The sequence below is a fragment of the Equus przewalskii genome, chromosome 7, assembly GCF_037783145.1.
Source record: "Equus przewalskii isolate Varuska chromosome 7, EquPr2, whole genome shotgun sequence".
In the NCBI taxonomy this organism is placed as follows: domain Eukaryota; kingdom Metazoa; phylum Chordata; class Mammalia; order Perissodactyla; family Equidae; genus Equus; species Equus przewalskii.
Window position 1 is genome coordinate 17,230,350 of NC_091837.1, and position 21,032 is coordinate 17,251,381.

The 21,032-nt window shown below is 50.0% G+C and overlaps 1 protein-coding gene across 5 annotated transcripts in view; it reads left to right on the forward strand.

The window, feature by feature from the left end:
* The window catches only part of KSR2 (kinase suppressor of ras 2), a 387,205-nt gene that overhangs the window by 294,289 nt on the left and 71,884 nt on the right, over positions 1–21,032 (forward strand). For 3 of the 5 annotated variants that reach the window (XM_070627133.1, XM_070627135.1, XM_070627137.1), the window contains exons 8-9: positions 12,789–12,855; positions 16,069–16,194. In XM_070627133.1, the coding sequence (XP_070483234.1) occupies positions 12,789–12,855; positions 16,069–16,194 (193 nt within the window). Of the gene's footprint in view, positions 1–12,788; positions 12,857–16,068; positions 16,195–21,032 lie in introns of all 5 variants that reach the window. The other 2 variants (XM_070627136.1, XM_070627138.1) reach the window with 1 other exon arrangement.

A 21,032-nucleotide genomic window follows, 5' to 3' on the forward strand; every position in this document is an offset into this window, starting at 1 on the left:
GCTAGACGGTCGTTTACATGTGTTTTCAAAGATGGGCAAAATTTTGATGCACTTCAAGGAGATCAGGGGAAGACGCGTATAGAGAAGTGAATTTCAGGGACTCTGAAGCGCCTGCATAAAGGGCCGAGACTGGTGAAATTTCAGAGGTGGCACAAGAATGGGGAGGCAGCTTCTTTTGAAAAAATGCACCATTTGTGCATTTACTCAAGTAATGTTTATTGAGTACCTACTATGTACCAGGCACTGTTCTAGGCACAGGGGAAATGACAGTGAATGAAACACAAAATCCTTACCCATGTGGAACTTACATGCTGGTGGCGGGTTGGGGGGCACGACCACAGACAGTAAACAAAGAAAATTAGTAAAATGATCGTCTGTTCAAATGATGCTTAAGTGCTAAGGAGAAGAGCAATGTAGAGATGGGAGACAAGAAGGACCAGGGCAGGGGTGGCAATTTTAATTAAAGGCCTCAGGGAAGATCTCCTACCTGAGTGGGAACTTTGGAAAAATAGTAGTGTGTGACACAGGTCATTTCCTGTACTCCTGAAGCACCCCAGAGGCATGGACTAGAATCTGCCCTGAAGGCAACAATTTTTTTTTTTTTTTAACCTGGAGCAGTCCTGGTTCTGCTGCTCCCAGAAAGTCCCTGGGTGACAAGGGTTGGATTAGACCCGTGCTGTTCCATGTGTGGCCCCTGGACCAGCAGCATCAGCATCACCTGGAGCTGGTTAGAAACGCAGAGTCTCAGACCACTAACAACTTCCCAGGCAGTGCTGATGCTGCGGGTCCTGGGACCACATTTTGAGAACCTCTGCTTTACATAAAATAGTCGTTTGACAAAACCAGGCTTTATTTTCCAGCCTGACATTTCAGCATGTGAGATTTTTTTTTTTTTTTTAAAGGATGGTCGATCTTTGCTGATTATTTTTCGGGCTCTTCTGCTGTTACGTCCCTTGGCCTCATTCTGTGGACTTGAATGTTGTTTGTCATCGTCTCTCCGGTAAATATTTGTGTGATGAGTCAACAAGTTAAGGCGTGATTAGGAACCTGGGCTGTAGGTCAGACACACAGACCTATATTTGAATCCTGACTCTGCCACTAACTATGTGACCGCTTCTGAGCCCCAATTTCTTCCTCTGTAGAAAGGGGAAAATAATATCTGCCTCACTAGATTGTTTAAAAAAAACAGCTCCATGAGAAAAATAAGGCAAAATGCTCAGCCATACCTGGCCCATTATGGGAGCTTAATAAATGAAAACTAGTACTGTTACTAGCCTTATGAATTAATTTTGGGGTGCTCCTCCATCCGGGAAACCAGGATGCTTCTGCATGTCTTACCTCTTTCCCTCCTCCTTTGGTTTAATATACTTCCTCCGGAATGATCATCAGCTGTCTTGTTGGCCTTCTGAATAGAGAGATTAATGAACTAATAGGAAATTATGCTCCGAAAGCAATTTGCATTTGTCCAAATTGAGGCGTTTTCATCTAATAGGTTCCTGAGCGCGGAATGGAGTTTAGTTCTAAGTGGTCGGATGTCAGCACAATCCGCGTATTGTCTGATGACTGTGGATTCAGCTGGCCGAAGTTTGTTTCTGCAGGAAGATGCGGATGGATATCCTAGGCCTCGATCATGTGTCGTCTGAGGTCTTCCTCCTTCTCAGGGTCCTTCCGCAGGTTTCGGCAGACCTGACGGCTGGTTCCTTGGAAACCTGTCCACTCGTGTCTGCGCTTCTTGCAGGAAAATGCACAAGAGTGATTTGGGTGGCTGTGCTCTAGAAAATGAGTCTGAACCAAGATGCTTTTTTTTTTTTTCTCTCTCTGCACGGGCTGGAGTGTGGGAGGGAGAGGGGCATCTTCTGAAACCACCAGCAGAGAAGTAGCATTTTCACTGCCTGTCTCTTACGCGTGTTTTAGCCACTCCATGCTCCTCTTACAGACCGGCCTTTGGGCTAGGTCAGCAGCTGCGGCTGCGCGTCTGCCATATGAGGGATTCTGTGCCCCCATTCAGGGTACGAGGGTGAAAAAAGACACGGGTGCTGCTCTCTCCGTTTGCGCACAGTCACCGCCAGCTCTCAAGGCGTCCCCTGGAACACAGTGGGAGCTTAGAATGACAGCTTCTGAGCTGCTCCCAAGACTTCCTGGCCCAGACTCTGGAGACAGGGCCTAGAAATCTGCATTTTTAATAAGCCTCCCAGATCACTCATATTTGCACTGAAGTTTGAGTGAGGAACTGGATCTAGGGGTGGTTAACGAGGTAGATAACTACTACCACAGGGGCGGTGCCTGGGGCTACACCTGTACGGGGAGGCATCTTGTGCATCGGGGGAGGCTGTCTCAAAGGACTTGGGGGTCTTGCGGGAAGCGTAGGAGTCAGCCAGGTGAAGCAGGGGTGGGATGTCTGGGCAGAGGAAACAGCCTGGACAAAGGCTTAGATCAGGACTTAAAAGAGCCTGAGCATGTTTTGCAATTGTTTGTACCAGATAGGGCCTGGGAGAGAGGACTCTGCTTTGCAGCTGCTCTGCTGGAACCCGGCCGGCTGCTGTGACTCACGCTGCTGCGTCCTGAGGCTCCAGGCCTGGGTGGGGGGCCGCTCACCACCCAGCCAGCCCCTCTCCAGGGAAAGCAGTCTCGGACACTGGAGCTCTCCTTGTGCCGGGGTGGCTCCTGTGCCAAGACAAGGCCTGGAGTTCTGATGTTCCCTGAGTCGCCTGCTCTTAGGGCCTGAGATGGGAAAGATGTGGATATCAGAATATCTTGCAGATGCTTAAGACTCCTTTTTCTCTAGGACCAAGGAATACTCGCTGCGCTGCTTTAAAGGTGGGATGATCAAATTAGCGGCCGCGAGGCACAGCTTTGTCTCCAGACGTGTGCCTTGATGTCCTGCTCACGCTCCCAGTGGCCTCATTTAGCAGCTGCCACAGGTGCTGCTGCTAACGGCTCGTCCCGGAGACCCTATCTGCAGGCTTCCTTTGGGTGATTGCAGCTGCCTCCCCGCAAGGTGCCTTGGAGCGAGCGTCCCCATCCCCTAGGTGGCTCTGTGCCAGGAGCTCCCTGGTGCAGGCCTGCAAAGGCCCAGCCTGCTTGCTTCAAGGCAGACAGCCTTTATGGTGCACGTCACACGCCAGAGCCCCCGTGGGATCAGGCTGAGACCAGAGTCCCCTGAAACCACATCCTCGCTTGGTTTCTCCCCCGTTTCCTATCCCGCTCCCCCCTCCAGTGAATAACTGTCTTCTGGAGAACTCCCTCCGTAAATCACTTGTGAGAATACCCATCTCAGGATCTGCTTCTAGAGAACCCAACCGAGGACAGTAAAGCAACAGCAGGCTCCAGATTCTGGAGCCAGAGAGAGCTGGGTTCCGGTCCTGGCTCTGCCACTTCCGAGCTGTGTGACTCTGGGAAGATTTCTAAACCTCTCTGATGTCGAATGAGGCTAATACATTCATTCAATGTGATAAGACGTGTGTGCCCCAGTCACATTCATGACTTGGGGATTCCTTCAAATCAGGAATCTTGAAATAAGTTGTTCAGCATGTACTTAGCTGCAGACACTGATTTTCTATTAATACAAAGAATGAAAAGAAACATAGTCACCCAACACCTCCCTGGGTTGAAGCAAGGTCAAAGTTCTGGAAAATTTAGCACATTTCCTACTTTTCTTTAGTTCTTTTCTTAAACTTTTTAGACTTCTTGGGAGACATGTTAAAAGATGTGTATCAGGATGTCACAGCCTGGCACTGTGGACATTTGGGGCCGAATCATTCTTTGTGGTGGGGGCTGTCCTGTGCTTTGTAGGATTTTTAGCAGCATTGCTGGCCTCCACCCACTAGACGCCAGTAGCCATCTGTCCACTCCACCCTCAGCTGTGACAACCAAAAATGTCTTCAGACATTGCCAGATGTTTCCTGGGGGGACAAAATTGCCCCTGGTGGACAATCCTGGTTTACATCATAAACCTCGTTCCTGAGCAGTGGGACCGTGGTATGACTTCTTCAGTTTTAGAGTCCCGTTACTGAAATATTCAATAGAGCCGTCAAATGTCTTGGTTTGCCTGGGACTTTCCTGGGTTTAGCACTGAGAGTCCCATGTCCCAGGTGACCCAGGTTGGTCAGGGCAGGTCTATACTAGCTAGAAACACTTCACGTGTTCCAGTGAAGGTCACTGCCCACTTCTGTAGGAATGAGACCCATCCTCGTTTCCCCAGAAAGATAAAAAATAATGTTTGCAAACCTGAGCTAACCAGCACAAGATTTCCAGTTTACTCCAGTGGTGTTTTAAGGCCCTTTATACAAGTCCCCTGTCCTCTTGCCTGCTGTAGCCTGGCTCGATGCGCTTGTGTTTAATTCGTCTCGTGAAAGCCATCCCTTTACTGATTTCCATTTAAATGAGCCATGCCCTCCTTGATCCAGTTTTGCTCTATTCCTGGATCTTTTCACTCAGATTTCCTGCACTGTTTGCTCACCTTCTTGCCCTGCACGTCCTCCTCCCCTATGTTCTTGCATCAAAATACAGTGCTTCATCTGAAAACTCCCTGGGTTTGCAAGGCTCCAGCCACAGGTGATGAGGAGAGAAAAGCGTGAAATAAGCCACGGTTGGTTGGAGCCACCGGGCGCACTCATTTCCCAGCCCTTGAAAAGCTGGGGAAGTGATGAGCACTAATGTCGCAGCTGCTGCGAAGTTCCTGGAAGCTTCAGGAACTCGTACCACAGGCAGGATATTGGCAGGGTATGATTATGAGCATGCATTTCGGAGATCACCAGCTTGAAGCCTGAACTTACTTTCCCATTAATAGAAACACTTCAGTTTTTGCAATAATCATAATGGGAATTAATGGTCCTTTATATACATTTTTACCTATTATAAGCAAAAATTGGGGTCTAATTACAGTTGTACATGAGGGATGATTATGATTCTACTGGAGGCTGAGGTGGGGGTTGGACGTGGTGATGATGAGGATGATGATGATGGTGATATCGTGTATTGAGGGCTGACTAGTGCCAGACGTTTTGCTAAACTCCTTCCATGCATGAACTCATTTAATCCTTGCCACACCCGTGGAAGGTCGGGTCTACTGTTATCCCCATGTTACAGATGAGGAAACAGAGGCCTTCAGGAGCCAAGAACTGGCCCAAAGTCTCATGGTGGGTGGATCTGCTCCTCAAACCCACCAATCCTTTTGATTCAAGATCCCAGACTCTTGACCACCATAGGTGGGCAAAGGGCCGGGCGCACAGTAGGCCAGCAACGAATGCTAGGTCCTCCTGTGCTTCTCCTTGACTGAAACAAGCAGAACAGAAGGTGAGAATCTGGTCTCACCCTGACCCTGGACCAGAACGATTAGTCTTTTCCTGACCCCTCTTCCGCCTGCTCCCCCTCACGTCATCCCTTTCTTGAATTGAAAGGTGATAAATGAGTCTTTGTGTTCTGATGAACACCTCCAGGTCCCGGGAGCCAACAGGACTCTGTGGTCACCCTCTTGTCTCTCAGGGACATAGGGGCAGGGGCATCTCCAACAGGTAATAAATTTCCGGCTTCCCTACGGAACCCTCGTATGGAGAGAACAGTGCCAGTTTTCCAGGGTATTTTTCATCACGTTGCTGGAGCCTGTGGTCTGAGTTCTATGTTAATACTCCCCACCACCCTTGCTCATTCCTGTTGCTGGGTTTTTCTTTCTGACCCAATTGTAGGTCCAAGAGCTCAACCCCACTGAGTGGTCAGCAGTGAGGGGAGGGCCGTTTGATGTCGTCACGGAGAGTGTATGCAGTCGTTTCTAGAAGCATTGGCTCAATTGGAAGACCACAGGGGAACGAAAAATGAGACAGAACTGCTCAGTTGGGGTATTCAAGGAAACAAGCCCCACTGTAAGAGGAGTAACGTTCTAGTTTAGTGATTCAGCAAGAAGCCTTGAGGAGCACTCAGTGAGGTGGCCTGGGAGAAGGACAGCAGAGACGGGGACTAGGACCCCTGAGAGCAAGGGAGATTTGCTGCCCTTTCCTTCTAAGTGTCTACTGCCCGAGGGGGTCTTTCCAAAATGCTTGTCTAGCCTTCACCTCCCCGTTTCAAATCCTCCTTGCTCTCAGGATAAAATCCGGTCTCATGATGAGACCCTACACTGCCCCTTGCTTATCCCCCCTTTCTCCACTCTCACCACTTCCCTCCTCACACTGAGAGCTTCACGGAGCCGTCGACCCCTGCAGCAGCCCGTGTGCCCACTCCCTGTCCCATCTTTGCACCTGTCGCCTCGGCCTGGATCTCTCTTGCGCACCTCTGCTAGCACCCATTTCTCTTTCAGGCTCAGCTCAGTCACACTTCCTCCAGGACGCCGTCCCTGACTCCCCTCAGATCCACCGTGCCCCACCCTGTCATTTCACATAACACACTGCGTCGCGTTTGTCTACCTACTGCCTGTCTCTCTGACCAGACTTTAAACGCCAAGGGCAGGGCTGTGTCTGAGTTGTTCGCTGTTTCTAGCTCTGGGGCCAGCACAGTGCTGGGCTGCACAGCAAGAGCTCAGTAGGTGTGCGTTGGTGGAATAGATCTCAGAAAGGGCCCCTGGAGGGACAATGGTTCTTGCCAACCCTGGGCCCCGAGAACCTGGTTCCAGTCCAGATGGCATCCTTTCTCCCAGGCACTTTGGCGGCGGTGGGACGAGTGGAAAGATGTTCGTGCTTGAAATGCTAAGAGGTGGTTTACATACCTAGGCAGTAAACTCCTTACTAGATGGTTGTCAGAAAGATGATTAAAGAGTGAGTTCTTGCCCTATTCTATTGCACACCCCCAGTGCCTCGCACAGACCCTGGCAATAATTTTTTTTTTTTTGAGGAAGATTAGCCCTGAGCTAACATCTGCTGCCAATCCTCCTCTTTTTGCTGAGGAAGACTGGCCCTGAGCTAACATCCATGCCCATCTTCCTCTACTTTATATGTGGGACGCCTACCACAGCATGGCGTGCCAAACTGTGCCATGTCTGCATCTGGGATCCGAACTGATGAACCCTGGGCCGCCGAAGTGGAACATGCACACTTAACCGCTGTGCCACCGGGCCGGCCCCGGCAATAAAGCTTTTTGTGTGCATGAATGAATGAATGATTCTGACTCTGCCCTTTCTTATCTAGATGGTTGGCTGCTCACTGAGCCTCCATCTTCTTGACTTTGAAATGGGCGTAACGGATCCGCCTCCCCGGCGTTGGTATTCAGAGTAAACGGGTTCTGCCAGAGTGCCTGGCCCAGAGCTGGCGCTTGTTTACAGTTCCTGAGTTGGGTGTTAGGGGCCTGGTTATTCCAACGTCCCGTTGGTCCTCTGGAAGGAAAGGGCGTGGCCTGCTCAGATGGACTGCCAGGTGAGCTGGAGTGGAACAAGAGACAGTAGGGGAAGTCAGAGATTTGGGCTGCTCCGAGAGAACTTTCCATAAATTGGTTGGATCCCCCAATGGACCATTTGAAACAGATGTGACCCTCCCACCAGCAGGAGTCTCGCTCATCCCTCCTCCAGGAAGGTCCCAGCCCCACGACAGCCTCTGGGCTCGTGTCTGCTCCACAGGGCTGCTGCGGGGGGGGGGGGGGGGGGGGGGGGGGGGGCGTGACAAACCCATTAAGGAAACAGCAGAGCTGCTCATAAAAGGGGCCGTTTGTACCCTGCAGTTCCTGGGCAAGATCCGTGGAAGTCCAGTCTGCGTCTGGTCCAATCCCTGTGCCCCACCCCCACATTGGGAATGCAGAGAGGGACATGTTTGCATTTCACAAACTGTGAGGGATACAATTGATAAGAAGGAGAAATCCTTTTTCAAAAAAAAGTTGGTAGAGACTTTTAATTCCCTACAGCAGGAGCCTTTGACAGGTTTCTCTTCTGCCGGTCATTCCTTCTGTCCCCTCTCTTTCCTCCTCTCTCCCTCCCTCTTTCCAATATTCACTCAGCATGTGTTACGCACCAGCCACGAGGCCAAGCACTGAAAGGGGGGTAGGACTGGGAGCTTCAAAGATGAGGAAGACCCAGATCCTGCCCTCCAGATAAATTCACAAATTTCATTTTCAGACGCAGAGGATGTCTCATTTAGCCAGCAGCTCCTTTGGGGAATAAGATGTTCCACGCAAGCAACTTTTCTGGAGAACTGAAGCTTATCCTATTAGCCTTGGAAGTTAAAAGAAAATTAACCCTTTTCAGTGAAAGTTTTACATCACTCCTTTGCAAGTTTCCAGGCTGCACGAGGCTCGCTCGGCATTCCCTGTGCACACTCGAGTGTGTTTTCATCCTGCTTGCGGAAACACTGACCTAAATCACGGTGCTCCTCCGGCCCACATCTGGTGCGGAGGTTTGTCTGGGGCCGTCGTCTGTGTCCCCCTGCCCCCCCGCCCCTTCCCTTCCTCCTTGTGGAACGGAGCCCCTGCAGAACCAAACTCATTAAGGACTGTGGGCTTAAGAGATGCACAGGGACAAGGAGCAGAGGGCTCGGTTTTGGTGCGAGGCCACGTTGGTGTTGCAAACCTCCTGTGATAATCATGGTGTCTCACTTGGGCTTCCCTTTCTCTACAGACCTCAAGATTTGAGGGCAAGTGGTTTATTTGAGAGGTGACCCCAGGCTGCACCAGCCGGGAGTGCGGGAAGGAGACAGGGAAGGAAGGCAGCCAGCACGGGGTGCCTCGAAGAGCAGGCTACGGCCGTGGGCAACTGGGGTCCAGCCCCACGTCCGCACACCTCTGGGTTGTCCACCCGAGGGAGGGGAGGCTGGGGTCCTCATCAACCAGCTCCCACCCGTGCTCCGGGCTCCAGGCATTCCAGCCAGCCCACATTTCCAGCCAGAGAAAGTCCTCCAGCAGAGGGTCTTGGAGTAAAAAGTTGCTGCCCAAACCATCAGTAGTAATGATAATTACCATCATAAAAACAGTAGTGCCCGCTGCTTCAAGTATTTGTCCTAGGCCCCTTACCTGCGTAGAATCGTTAGTTCTCACTGCAACCCTGTGAGGCAGATGCTGTGATTGTCCCCACTTTACAGATGAGGAAACTGAGGCTCAGAGTGGATCAGCGACTTGCCCAGGTGGTCACAGCCAGGAAGTGGTGGTGTCAAGCTTTGAACCCAGATTTGTTCTGTATGTTACCTTGACCCCATTCCCGTTTTGGGGGGGTGAGGGAAACACTGTGCTCTGGAGAATTTAGCCCCTGGACATCTCTCATATGGGAAATGGAATGTCCTTCATGTCCAGTGGTTTTCCTGCTGTGGCGTGCACTTGCTAACATTCATGTCCCCAGCACTCACCCACTCAGCACCTGGAGGTGCCCCTGCTTCGTGGTGCTGCCCATGATGGCATCGGGCTTCTTCACAGCCCATGCCAACCTTCCAGCTGGGCTCATTCAAGAAGACTCATAGGTGGGGGTGGCAGAAAGGAGCACTTTCTGGAAGCTTCCAGCATGGAGTTGACCTATTTCAAACAGGAATAAGTGCAGAAACTTCTTGGTTCCACTCTTGTTTGGCATCAGCAGATTCCCCAACTCAGGGCTCGCCAAACATCCATCTGACCGTGTCATAGTTGTCAAAAACCTCTGGTGCCGTCCCACCGGAATCCTTGCCGGGGCCGCAGGGGCCCCTGCCCGCCTCCCCCGCCTCGTGTCTTCATTGCTCTTGTTCTCTTCACTTTAGCCTCATTGACCTTTAACCTCTGACCCCTGAGCCCACCAAGCTTGTTCTTGCCCCCAAAGCTTTGCACTGCTGGAAGCCCTTCCTATCCCGCTCCCATCGCTCTCCATCCCATTTCCCTGTATTACTTTTTTCGTGATCTTACCACACCTGCAATTACCCAATATTTGTTTACATATGTGTGACCCCTTCATCTGCCCCGTCCGAGGGGTGTCCCCAGGACCTGGGGCGTAGCAGGCCTGGGGAAGTGCTTATAGAATAAAAGACTAGTTTCACATTCAGCAGAGCATCGCATCAGGGTCTGGATGCAACACTTGGTCATCTCCTTGGCGCTGGGATCTTCCCTGTAGCTCAGGGAGTCTGGGGCCTTAGAGAAGAATAAGACAAAGCCAGTTTGCAGAATGTGGAACTTTTATTATCCCTGTGACGTCAGGCAACTGTAGAGGGAAGAGCCAGCTGACATCTTAGACTTGTCTCACAGAAGGACATTTTGACTCCGCTGGTTCTGTACCCCGGGGAACCTTCCTTTATTCACCCCCAACCCCAAGATGGAAAGCAGGAAGAATGGAGGTTTTGGAGGCATCCAGCATAGTGGTTAGAGCTGGACTCAAGACCGCTGTCTCTCGCTGGCTGTTTGACCTTGGGCAAGTCATCTAAAATTGCTGAGCCTCAGTTTCTCATTCTATAAAATGGGGATAACAGTAGTTCCTACTTTTGCGGGTTGTCACGAGGATTAACTAAATTGTATAAAGGACTGAGTGCATCGTCCGGTACATCATAAACACCACGTAAGCATTAGCTCTTGGTTTTTTTCAGAGTCGTACAGTCTTTATGACCTTCATGACTAGTGGTACCTCCTAATGGTGTTCAACCATCTTAAACTTTCGGATGCCAAGAGCTGCCACCTCTCTTTGAAGATTCCAAATTGTCAAAGCCAACTTTTCGCAATCTCGCTCAGTGCGCTCCCCAGCCTGTCATGATTTTGTCCTATGTATGTAGCAGCTCTGCATGTATTTATTTACTATTTATGGCCTTTTTAACTTAAATACATTTATTTGAAGATGAAAGTGTATCATTATCATGAATAGAAAATCAGCATCACTTGCCATTCATATAAGGCAACCAGAAAAAAATAGAAATCCAATGGAAAAATAAATTTATTAAATTCTCTGCGGATACTGTTGCCTGTCTAAATCGGGAACTGGGCTTAGCACGTGGCAGACAGACTATAAAGACCTGTGAGCACAAGAAACTCTGTCCGTGGTGCAACCAGAGTGAAGGAGACTTGGAGATGGACTAACATTCTCTCGATGTGGTTTGGCATTTTTTGTGCTGCCTACGCCCCTCCTCGCTTCCCCTATGCCCTCCCAGCGGCCCCAGGTCTAACTTTTCCATATCAGAGAGGAATTCAGGGCCCTATTAGGGCCATAAAAGACTGAACACAAGAAAAATTGGGGAAATGTGCATAGACATTCCAAAAACATCAAGTAGGCCTGTGATTCTCACCCCTGAGCACCATCAGACTCACCTGGAGGGCTTGTTGCAACAGATTACTGCGTCTCAGCTCGAGTCTCTAATTATCCCGATCTGGGTTGGGGCCCCAGAAGCGGCATTTCTGAAAGGTTCCTGGATGGTGCTGATGCTGCTGGTCTGGGGACTCCACTTTGAGAACCACGGAGCTAGACCAGTTGGGGGAGTGAGAGCGGAGTCTTTGTCTGGGCATTCAAACCATTCTGTTAAAGAGAACTTGCAAATCCCTGGAGGGGAAGAGGGTGGAAGGCAAATCTAAAGTTCCCATCTGTCTGGATGGAGTCTTTTAATAGTAAACCTCCAAGCAGCCCGAGGGCAGCCTTCCAGCAAAGATGTTGGCTGTTGGAAGTTAGGCTGCTGATGTAAGGGAATCCAAGGGGATATGAGTGGAGCACTGATAGCATCACACAGTGTGTATCCGTCCTATAGACATAAAACTAAAAGAAAAGGACAAAGCCAGGTCATAGTAACTTGGGATTTTTATGACCCTTTTGAAGTCTGGCAATAGTGTAGGGAAGCGCAAGGTGACATCTTAGACTTGTCTCAAAGGAAGACATTTTGATGCTAAACTCTTTTTTTTTTTTAAAGATTGGCACCTGAGCTAACAACTTTTGCCAATCTTTTTTTTTTTTTCTGCTTTATCTCCCCAAACCCCCGTACATAGTTGTATATCTTAGTTGCAGGTCTTTCCAGTTGTGGGATGTGGGACGCCGCCTCAGTGTGGCCTGACAAGCGGTGCCATGTCCGCGCCCAGGATCTGAACCCTGGGCCAACGCAGCGGAGCGCGCGAACTTAACCACTCGGCCACGGAGCCGGCCCCTGATGCTAAACTCTTAAACTTCATGCCTCTAAAGCTTAACACCTGTTATTAATCTCATCCTAATTGGAAGCCTTGTTTGGCTGTCTCCTGTAGCCTTGAGCCTTTAAGAAAAATGAGCCCACCTTTGGCACCACTGATCCAGGTTTTCTGCCAGGACAAGTCACTTAATCTCAGTTTTTCCATTTGTAAAATGGGAATGATAGTAAAACTCATTTCATAGGGTTGTTATAAAGATCCAATGACGTGGTCTATGTAAAATGTTTAGTACAATGGCTGGCAAATGAGTCTTCAAGTAAATGGTAGATGATTATTAGGATTGTATGATGATGATGCTAAATACAGATTGATAGGGGAAAATAGCTTTCAAAGCATGAAGCCCAAGTGGGCCCTGTTGGTGTGATAGTTGCTACCCACTCTTGAACCAACCAGGGCTGACCTGTGAGAGTGGGATGGCAGCAAACTCTCTCTAGAGTTAATTTCCTGGGTGCCAAGGATATGCCTTTGCTGTAAGTGCCCCACCTCATCTCACATCTTGGCATCCATAGTACTCAGAGCTTTCTGAACCATTGAGGCATTCTGATCCATCCATCCGTCATCCATCCACTCATGTATCCATTCATCCTCTCATCCATCCATCCATCCACCTACCCATTCATCCATTCATCCGTCCATCCACCCACCCACCCACCCATCCAGCTATTCGTCCACCTACCCATCCACGTATCCATCCAACTCCCGTCCATCAATCTATCCATCCATCCATCCATCCACCCATCCACCCATCCATCCTTCTCTCTCTTTCTTTGTCTCAGGTTAAAGTGCCACAACAAATGCACCAAAGAAGCCCCACCCTGTCACCTCCTGATCATCCATAGAGGAGGTAAGTATTTAACACTTGCTGCCCTAGGGGTAGAGGTGGGGTGGGGATTCCTGCCAGCCATCTGAGATAGCTGTCCCACCCCGGCCGATTCTGGATGCCCCCTTGATTTCCTGATACTTGCCTATCTCATTTCTTTCCTTCTGATGCCTTCTTCCTGACATCTGTCTCCTTAATCCATCCCCCACGCCTGTGCTCCCTATTCCTTTCCCCTTTACTGGTCTCTCTGATCCTTTAGCCCCCAGATTCATCTCTCCCTCCTTAAGTCTTTCTCTCTCATTCTTGTCCTCTCTCCTAATTTCCATGCTTCTCTCTTTCCCCCAATCCCCTTCCCTTTCCTTTTCCTTTAAGACGAGTGCTGGCTGAGTGTTTTTCCATTATATGCTCTTCAGGCTCAGTCAAGTGGCCCTGCGGAAGTGGGCAGGGGCAGGGGTTCGGGGCGTCTGGCTTGGGCCAGTTGGTTTCAGCCCTCTGTGTTCTATCCCCTGGGGCCCTGGGAGTGTCTGGGCCAAGCTACCCAGGCAGGGAGGTAGCAGCTACCCTTGGGAGAGCCCCTACCAGTCTTCTATGCAAAAGCAAGATCAGTTGAGTAGGAAGGCAAGACTAGAAGAAAAGGCTTTTCCTTGCCTGCCAAGGACTCAATAGCAGGCACTTCCTTGGGAGGCCTTACAGTCTGGCTTTCAAAATAGTTCCGTTGATTCTTTTCCTATGGGGTAGTTATTCCCAGACTCCATTATCTACATTCCAATTCATTTGCTGGGGGACTCTCCAGGCCCATGCTGTTCAATCCTACTAGCCACATCTGACTATTTAAATTTAGATTCACTAAAATGAAATAAAAACAAAAATTTAATTACTCTGTGATACCAGCCACATTTCAAGGGCTCAGTAGACACACGTGGCTACCATATTGGATAGTGCAGGTGCAGAACACTTTCATCGTCATGGAAAGTTCTACTGGACATTGCTGGTCCAGACTCTTGCTATCCAAGTGTGGTCCATGGACCAGCAACATTGGAATCAGCTGGGCACCTGTTAGACATGCACAACTTCTGGCTCCTCTCCAGACCTACTGGATCAGAATCTGCATTTTTAACAGCATCTGCAGGCGATTCTTCTGTACTTTAAAGTTGAGAAGCATTGCTCTAGAGTAGAAGTTGTGAACTAAATGCCTCCTAGGGCCAAGCAAGGACCTCAATGAGAGAAGCTGGCCAGAAGGGGACGTGCAAAGTGGAGGGAAAGTCCGGGCACCATGTAGAGAGAGCCACTCCCCAACAACGTGGACCCAAGCTGCAGCATTTCTCCTGTTTCAAAGAAAAGCCCGAATAGTTTGATGTGCCATATACTTACTTTAAAATGTTAGCAACTTATTAAAATTTTTAAAATTCTTGCTGGCCACCTCCCCACCTCCCCCAACCTATAGTTCAGATGGAGGCTTAGAGCCCTGTTCGGGATACACAACTTGCTAGTCTGAGACTGAATTCCTCCTCATCTTCCTACTCCACCCCTCCCAGCCCTCCTGCCTTGGTCAGTGTAGGCTCAGGGGAGCTTGCCCTGTGTTCACATGAACCCAAGGGAAGCTTAAAGAAGGGAAGCTTAAAGAAGGAGGCAATTGCTGCCAAAAGTGTTGGGATGTGTTCCGAAGCCAACGGGCCATGGTTTTCCATGATCTTTGCATTCCTTACCTCCACGCGGCGAGGAAATTGTGAGGGAAAAGTCTTCAGCTCTTTTCTCTGGCCCCTTCCCACCCCACATCCTTAATTAAGAACCATCTGTTCCTTGAACAACTGTATACACTCAGTGAGACTATTTTAAACCTGAATTCTCACCACTCTTGAGGCCTGTCTTGGGTCAGCTTCGTTGGAAAAATTGCCTCCCACTGAATTCCTCTTGTAGGGGGTTCCCCTGGAGCCCACATCCCATGGGGAGAGCAGAGCTAGTCTGCTGGAAGGCGACCCGCTCTCAGAGGCTGCCATCTGCAGACGGACTCCCTCCCACCCACCTTCACAGCCGTGCCCTCTTTGCTCAAAGGCAGCAGGTGCCTGTACTTTCAAAGCAAACGGAACTTTCCAGAAGTCCGCCAGCTTCTTGCTTTCCCTCCCTCCCCCTGTAGGTAGGAAGTTGAAAATATAGTTGGTTTCCATGGTGATGGCAGCTCAGGCTAAGCAGAGAAATTTAATCCCTGGGTCAGTCCAAAGCTTTGACTTTTCCACCAACACCCCCATCCCACCCCTGCAATAAAAAACAGCTAACAAGTAACACTACCAGGCATCAGATTGGAATCTGAGCTTCTCACTGTTGTCCCTCCCTGAGGTCCCTGTAAGTAGAAATAGCAGAGGTAACAGGAGAGGGGCTTGGATGTGGTTTGGATCAGGGAGCATTTATTTAGTGTCAACTGTGTGCCCAGCTTTTTGTGTGGCTGTTAGGATGATGCTGTGGAGGAGGCTGGAAGAGCTAAGCCTTCCTTTCAGGGGTCTGGGTGGCCTTGTTTAGGACAAATGTGTTTCGACACGCAACAGGCTACTCAGGACTGAGAAATCCCACATGTAACGAAAGATGATCCCAACAGGAAAGTCAGATGTGGGCAGGCAGGGGTGGCTGTCCACTGATTGATGACAGACCCTGGAAAATCAGGAACCTTTTGTGTTTCAAAGGAGGGTCAATTCTGAAATGAACGCCACCGTGAAACAGTTATGGTATCGGGAAAAAAACCCTGATGGCTTCAGTTTTATTATTATAATTGTTAATTGTCAAAAGTCATATATTGAGGGGCTGGCCTGGTGGTACAGTGGTTAAGGGCGCACGTTACACTTCTGTGGCCCGGGGTTCGCCAGTTTGGATCCTGGGTGCGGACATGGCACCGCTTGGCACACCATGCTCTGGTAGGCGTCCCACATATAAAGTAGAGGAAGATGGGCATGGATGTTAGCTCAGGGCCAGTCTTCCTCAGCAAAAAGAGGAGGATTGGCAGCAATTAGCTCAGGGCTAATCTTCCTCAAAAAAAAAAAATAAAGTAATATATTGAGAACACAAACATTTTAGAAACCATCAAGAACATCTAATCCCACTACGGTGACATAATGACTATCATTTTTAGTGAATTCTCTTCTAGTCCCCCTGGGGGTGGGCCTTCCAGGCAGGATATGAGCTAGACTCTGCTGGCGTAACATACAAAGTGATACTTAAACTCCCAAATCGCTGTTTTTACCCCTACGGATCCAGCAAGGTTAGTCCGGACAGAGTCCGTCCCATGTGACATCAACAACCCTCTGCGGAAGCCGCCCCGCTATTCGGACTTGCACATCAGTCAGACGCTCCCCAAAACCAACAAAATCAACAAGGTGAGGCTGGGACCCCCTGGGTCGGGGCATGTGGGGGCTGCTGCTGCCGGGGACGGGGCAGGAGGGAGGAAGGGGCTCGAGCAGGACTTCGTGGATTCATCTGGGAGCATTGCCCTCACCTCCCAGCCCGCCTGGGCTCTCCCTGTTCTGTGTGGCTTGTGTCTAGTAAAGCTTGCGGGGAATCCAGCCATCATTGGAGAGCAAATGTGCCAGAAGTCTGTCTAATGTAGAGAGAGGGCCGGTGGAATGAGAATGAATGAGTGTGTCAAGGAGGGCGTGGTAGGGATAACGGGAGAGCCATGGGGGGGTTCCTTAGTGGCCCAGATCCCACCACCTTTCCTTTGTGAGATGTTTCACCCTTTGCAGGATAAGCTTTGCAGATGGTTCTAGGCTTTCTGACACGTCCGTTGCATCAAACTACCAGAGGACCAGAGTGTATTTCTGACCTCCTGCTAGAGGCTGGGTACATGGATGCGTGTGGGGCCCTGGGCTCTGAGCCACAGCCAGTGTGCTTGGCTTCAGCTGGTCCTCAGACAGTGGTCAGCAATGGGCCTCTCTGTGCATCCTTTTTTTACAACACGGCATGGAAATTTCCAGCAGGATTTTCACATCCTTTGTGTACTCTGTTGGTCAGACTGCCCCAAAGCTGTCCCAGGGACACTTTGCAGCCTCACCGTAGGAGGCAAAGGTTGACATGCCAACAGGTGATTTCTCAAGCCCCACAATGCTTCGATGCATTGTGTTGAAGGTGGATAAAGTGCAGATCAACCCAAGCATGTGGGAAGTCACCAACCTGTGTTCAGGACCCAGGTGAGCATCCTGATGGCCATGTGACCTCCCACGGGCAAGGCACAGACTCACTTCTTTGAGCAAGGCTGGAGGGCATTGCCCCCTCCCCAATTCATTCTCCACACAGCAGCCAGAGGGATTCTCAACGAATGTAATTTAAATCGCGTCCCCCTCTGCTTAAATACCATCCAGTGCCTTTCTATTGCCTTTAGAAGACAAACCCCTTGCTGCAGCCCGCATAATTTGGTCCCTCCCTCCCTCCCTGACCTCTCTTCACATGCCTCCCGACGAAAGCCCATATGTTCTTTCTCTCTCATGCTTCCCCCACCGTTTTTACTACTACATCTCAGTCATTCACCATCTGGCTCCTTGTGGCAGCAGCTCGGCAGTTGAGAGCTTGGCCTCTCAAGTCAGGCAAACCTGGCAGCCAGCCTTGGCTTCCTTCCTTTCCTAGTGTGAGAGTCTGGGCAAGTGACTTAATCTCTCTGAGCCTCGATTTTCCTGTATGTGAAATGGGTGTGTTCCAGTTAGCCACTGCTGCACAAACCAGCCGCTCAAACTTCGTGGTGCCCAACCATCACCCTTGAATTATCTCCTGGCGTCTGTGGGTCAGGAATTAGGAAGGGGTACAGTGGGGATGGGTTGTGTCTGCTCCGTGATATCCAGGGATTCAACTGGGAAAACTCACACAGCTGGGGGTGGAATCTTCTAGAACAAGGAATAGCAAACTATGGCTTAAGGCCAAATTCAGTCCACCACCTGTTTTTATGAATAAAATTATATTGGAACAAGCCACGTGCATGTTGTCTGCGGCTGCTTTCATGCTACAGCAGCATAGTTGAGTAGTTATAACAGCGACCACTTGGCTCACAAAGCCTAAAATATTTACTGTCTAGCCATTTCAAGAAAAGTTTGCCAACTCCTGATCTGGCGGCTCCTTCACTCACAGGTCTGGTGCCTGGGCTGGGACGCGTCAAAGGCTGGGCGAGCAGACTCAGTGGGAATGTCGACATGTGGACTTGCCCTGTGGCTTGGGCTTCCTCACAATATGGCTGCTTCAGTGTAGCTGGGCTTCGTACATGGCAGCTCAGGGCTTGAAGAGCAACTGTCTTAGCAAACAAAGTGGAAGCTGCGTGTTTTATAACATTAGGTTGCAAACGCCCATCCATTGTCTTGGCTTGTCGCTAGCCAAGCATTGGCAGTGTCAGTCTCCTATACTCTACTGATGGAAGCAGTCATGAGCCTACTCGGATTCAAGAGGAGGAGGTGTGGACCCCACCTATCAATGTGAAGAGTGTGAGGAATTTGTGGCCATGTTTTAAAATATCCATGGTGGGTAATAAGAGCACCACCTCAGAGCTGTGGTGATGAAATAACCAACACGAAAGCACTTAAGGTAGTTCCTGGCACATGGTAAGTGTCCAGGAAACTCTAGCTGCTATTATCAGCTTAAATCTTGGGTTTCCAATCAAAATGTCAGGCTGGGTCCAGTTTTCCTTTGTTATTTGCAAAAGATATAGGTGTCTAGGAGAGGGGATCCCCGCCTCTGGGGGGGACTTGGGGAGCTTGAAGGGTGAGGCTCCTGGGAAGTAACCGTGCATACCTATAATCCATCCCTCCCTTTGTGACGTCCTGAGGGGCGAGTTGCTCAGAGCCATCTCGAGATCTTTACAGGCACAACGAGCCTCTTGGTGTCAGATGGGACAGGAACACGGGTCAGATCGATCAGTGACTGTGACATTGTTCTGCTTGTCTAGCAGCAGGAGAATTTGATAAGAGAAATAAATTAACCTCTGTTTAGAAAGTGGCTGTGACATGAAGGTGGACAGGATCTAACACAGAGCTGGGTTATTTTTTCCCCTTTCTCTTCTCACTGGCTTCACACAGATTCTTTTTGTCAGGCAATGATGTGGTTAGTGCAATAGATTTCAGAGCCAATTTGGTCTGAAGATTTCCTTTTCATTGCTCTCTGTCTCCTCTCCTCTCTAGCTCAGTCAGTGCAGGTTCACAGAAGCCCAGCTTTTCCACCCAGCAGAACGGTTAGGGTGTGCCTTTTGGAGTCAGAGGCCTGGGCTTGACACTCAGTTCCTTCACTTGCCATGTGACCAGAGCAAGATCTCTCTGCCTTGCTTTCCCCTCTGTAAAATGGGCAGTCTAATAGTAGATGCTATTGGGCTTGTGGAGAGGATTAGATACAGTGATACAGGTAAAGGATTTAGTGTATCATTGGTACTCAGGGCATCAAATAGCTTGATGAAGAAGGCAGAGAATGAGGAGGAGGACGAGGAACAAAAGGAGGAGTAGGAGGAAGAAAGAGGATGGAGGAGGAGGTAGAGGAGGGGAAAGAGGAAGAGAGAGGAAGAGAAAGAGGAATAGGAGGAAGAAAGAGGAAAGGGAAGAAAGAAGAAGAAGAAAGAGGAGCTGGAGGAGGAGGGGGAGGTGGAAGAGATGGAGGAGGAGGGGGAGGTGGAGGAGGAGGGGGAGGTGGAGGAGGATGAAGCAGCAGCAGGGGCAGCAGCATCTGCCAGCTCCTCAGGGGACCAGTCTGCAAGCCCTGTGCTTCCACATCAAGGCATCAAAAGTCCCATTGGCAATGGTCTCCGAGGCTGGAGGTCTGCCTGCTGCAGTGAAGCTGTTTGAAGTGGCTGCGTGCTGGCTTGCTCTTTCCAGTTGGTTGCAAGGAACAGAGACCCATTAGGCTAGCTCAGCAAAAGGAGTTATCTGTTGAAAGGATGGCCGTGGGGCAATAAGAGAAAGGGAAATCACAGTTTAGGAGCTGGGCCTCAGGAAACTAGACATGGAGGACAGTCTTACTCTCAGGCCAGCTCCTTGGACCCACAGCGAGACGGTGGATCATTGTTCTGGTCCTCCATCAGGCCTGTGACTCAGCCATTCTTTCTGGGTCTGCGCTGTTACCGTTGACTGGATCGTCATCCTCGACTCTCATCTGTTCTCCACATCGCAGCGTCTGCCGCCGTGAAGTTCCTACTCCTCATAACCTCTCTGTCATTTGTTTTCTGGCCCGTTGTGGTTTCCCTGTTCCCTTTGAGCTTCATCTCCTCTCTGCCTTCCCTCCTGATGCTTCGCTGTTCTTCCTCTTGGCCCAGCTCATCTTTTCGTTCCATATCGTAGGTCACTGACCAGCTGCCATTATGCCCTGACCTATGGTCCTGTGTTGGGAATGGGCTATGGAGGTCACCAGACAAGTATGGCTGTTTACGACTGTCTCTTCACCAAAGTCTATGGGGTTGGAGGGTGGGGACAGTTTCCTTAGGAAAAGTCCATGGGAGAGGCAGTTACTGTCACCACCACATCCAAATCCATGCACCAGTGGGGGAAGGGGCACCCTGGGAGAAGGGGGCCCTGGGGGGTGAACATACTTCTGTTTGTTTCCTGGAGTTGGACGTGAGTTTCTTGTTCCTTGGCACAACCTTGTGTTTCTGCTTCTGGCCTGGGAGTTGGGACCTGGGCCACTCACTCTCTGTATGGCTCCAGCAAGTCAGTCCCCCTCTCTGAGTCTCAGCGTCCCCGAGAATGAAGGAGTGGACTGGATGGTCTCCGAAGGATGCTCCCACATCTGAGCTGCACTCAGAAAGAGGGATTATGCCTTTGGCCCTTCCCTGCATATTCTGGTTGAGTTTGAGTTTCCCTCTGATGGAACGCAACCTCCAGCTGCCGGTCCCACTGGGACTCAGATCTGGGTCTGATCTGAAGAAGGAGTTCCCCCTCCTACTGTAGCAACTCTGCCGGGAAACCGGGCACCACATACAGCTCTCTCTTGATGGTTCCGTTTATTCACATGATCCCTGACCTACAGAGATGAGAAAGACCTAATTCCTGCCCTCAAGGAGGTAAAGAGATCCCTTCCTCCACAGCGACAATTCCTCCTTCCCTCCCACCCTGCATCTCTCCTTCCTCCTCTCCTTCTTTGCCATTTATTCATTCATTCACATAACATTTATCAGCCGCCTCTTATGTTTTCGTTTCTGTGCTAAGTTCTGCAGATTCCAAGATGAATAAGACACAGTCTAGTAGGAGGAGATAGACTT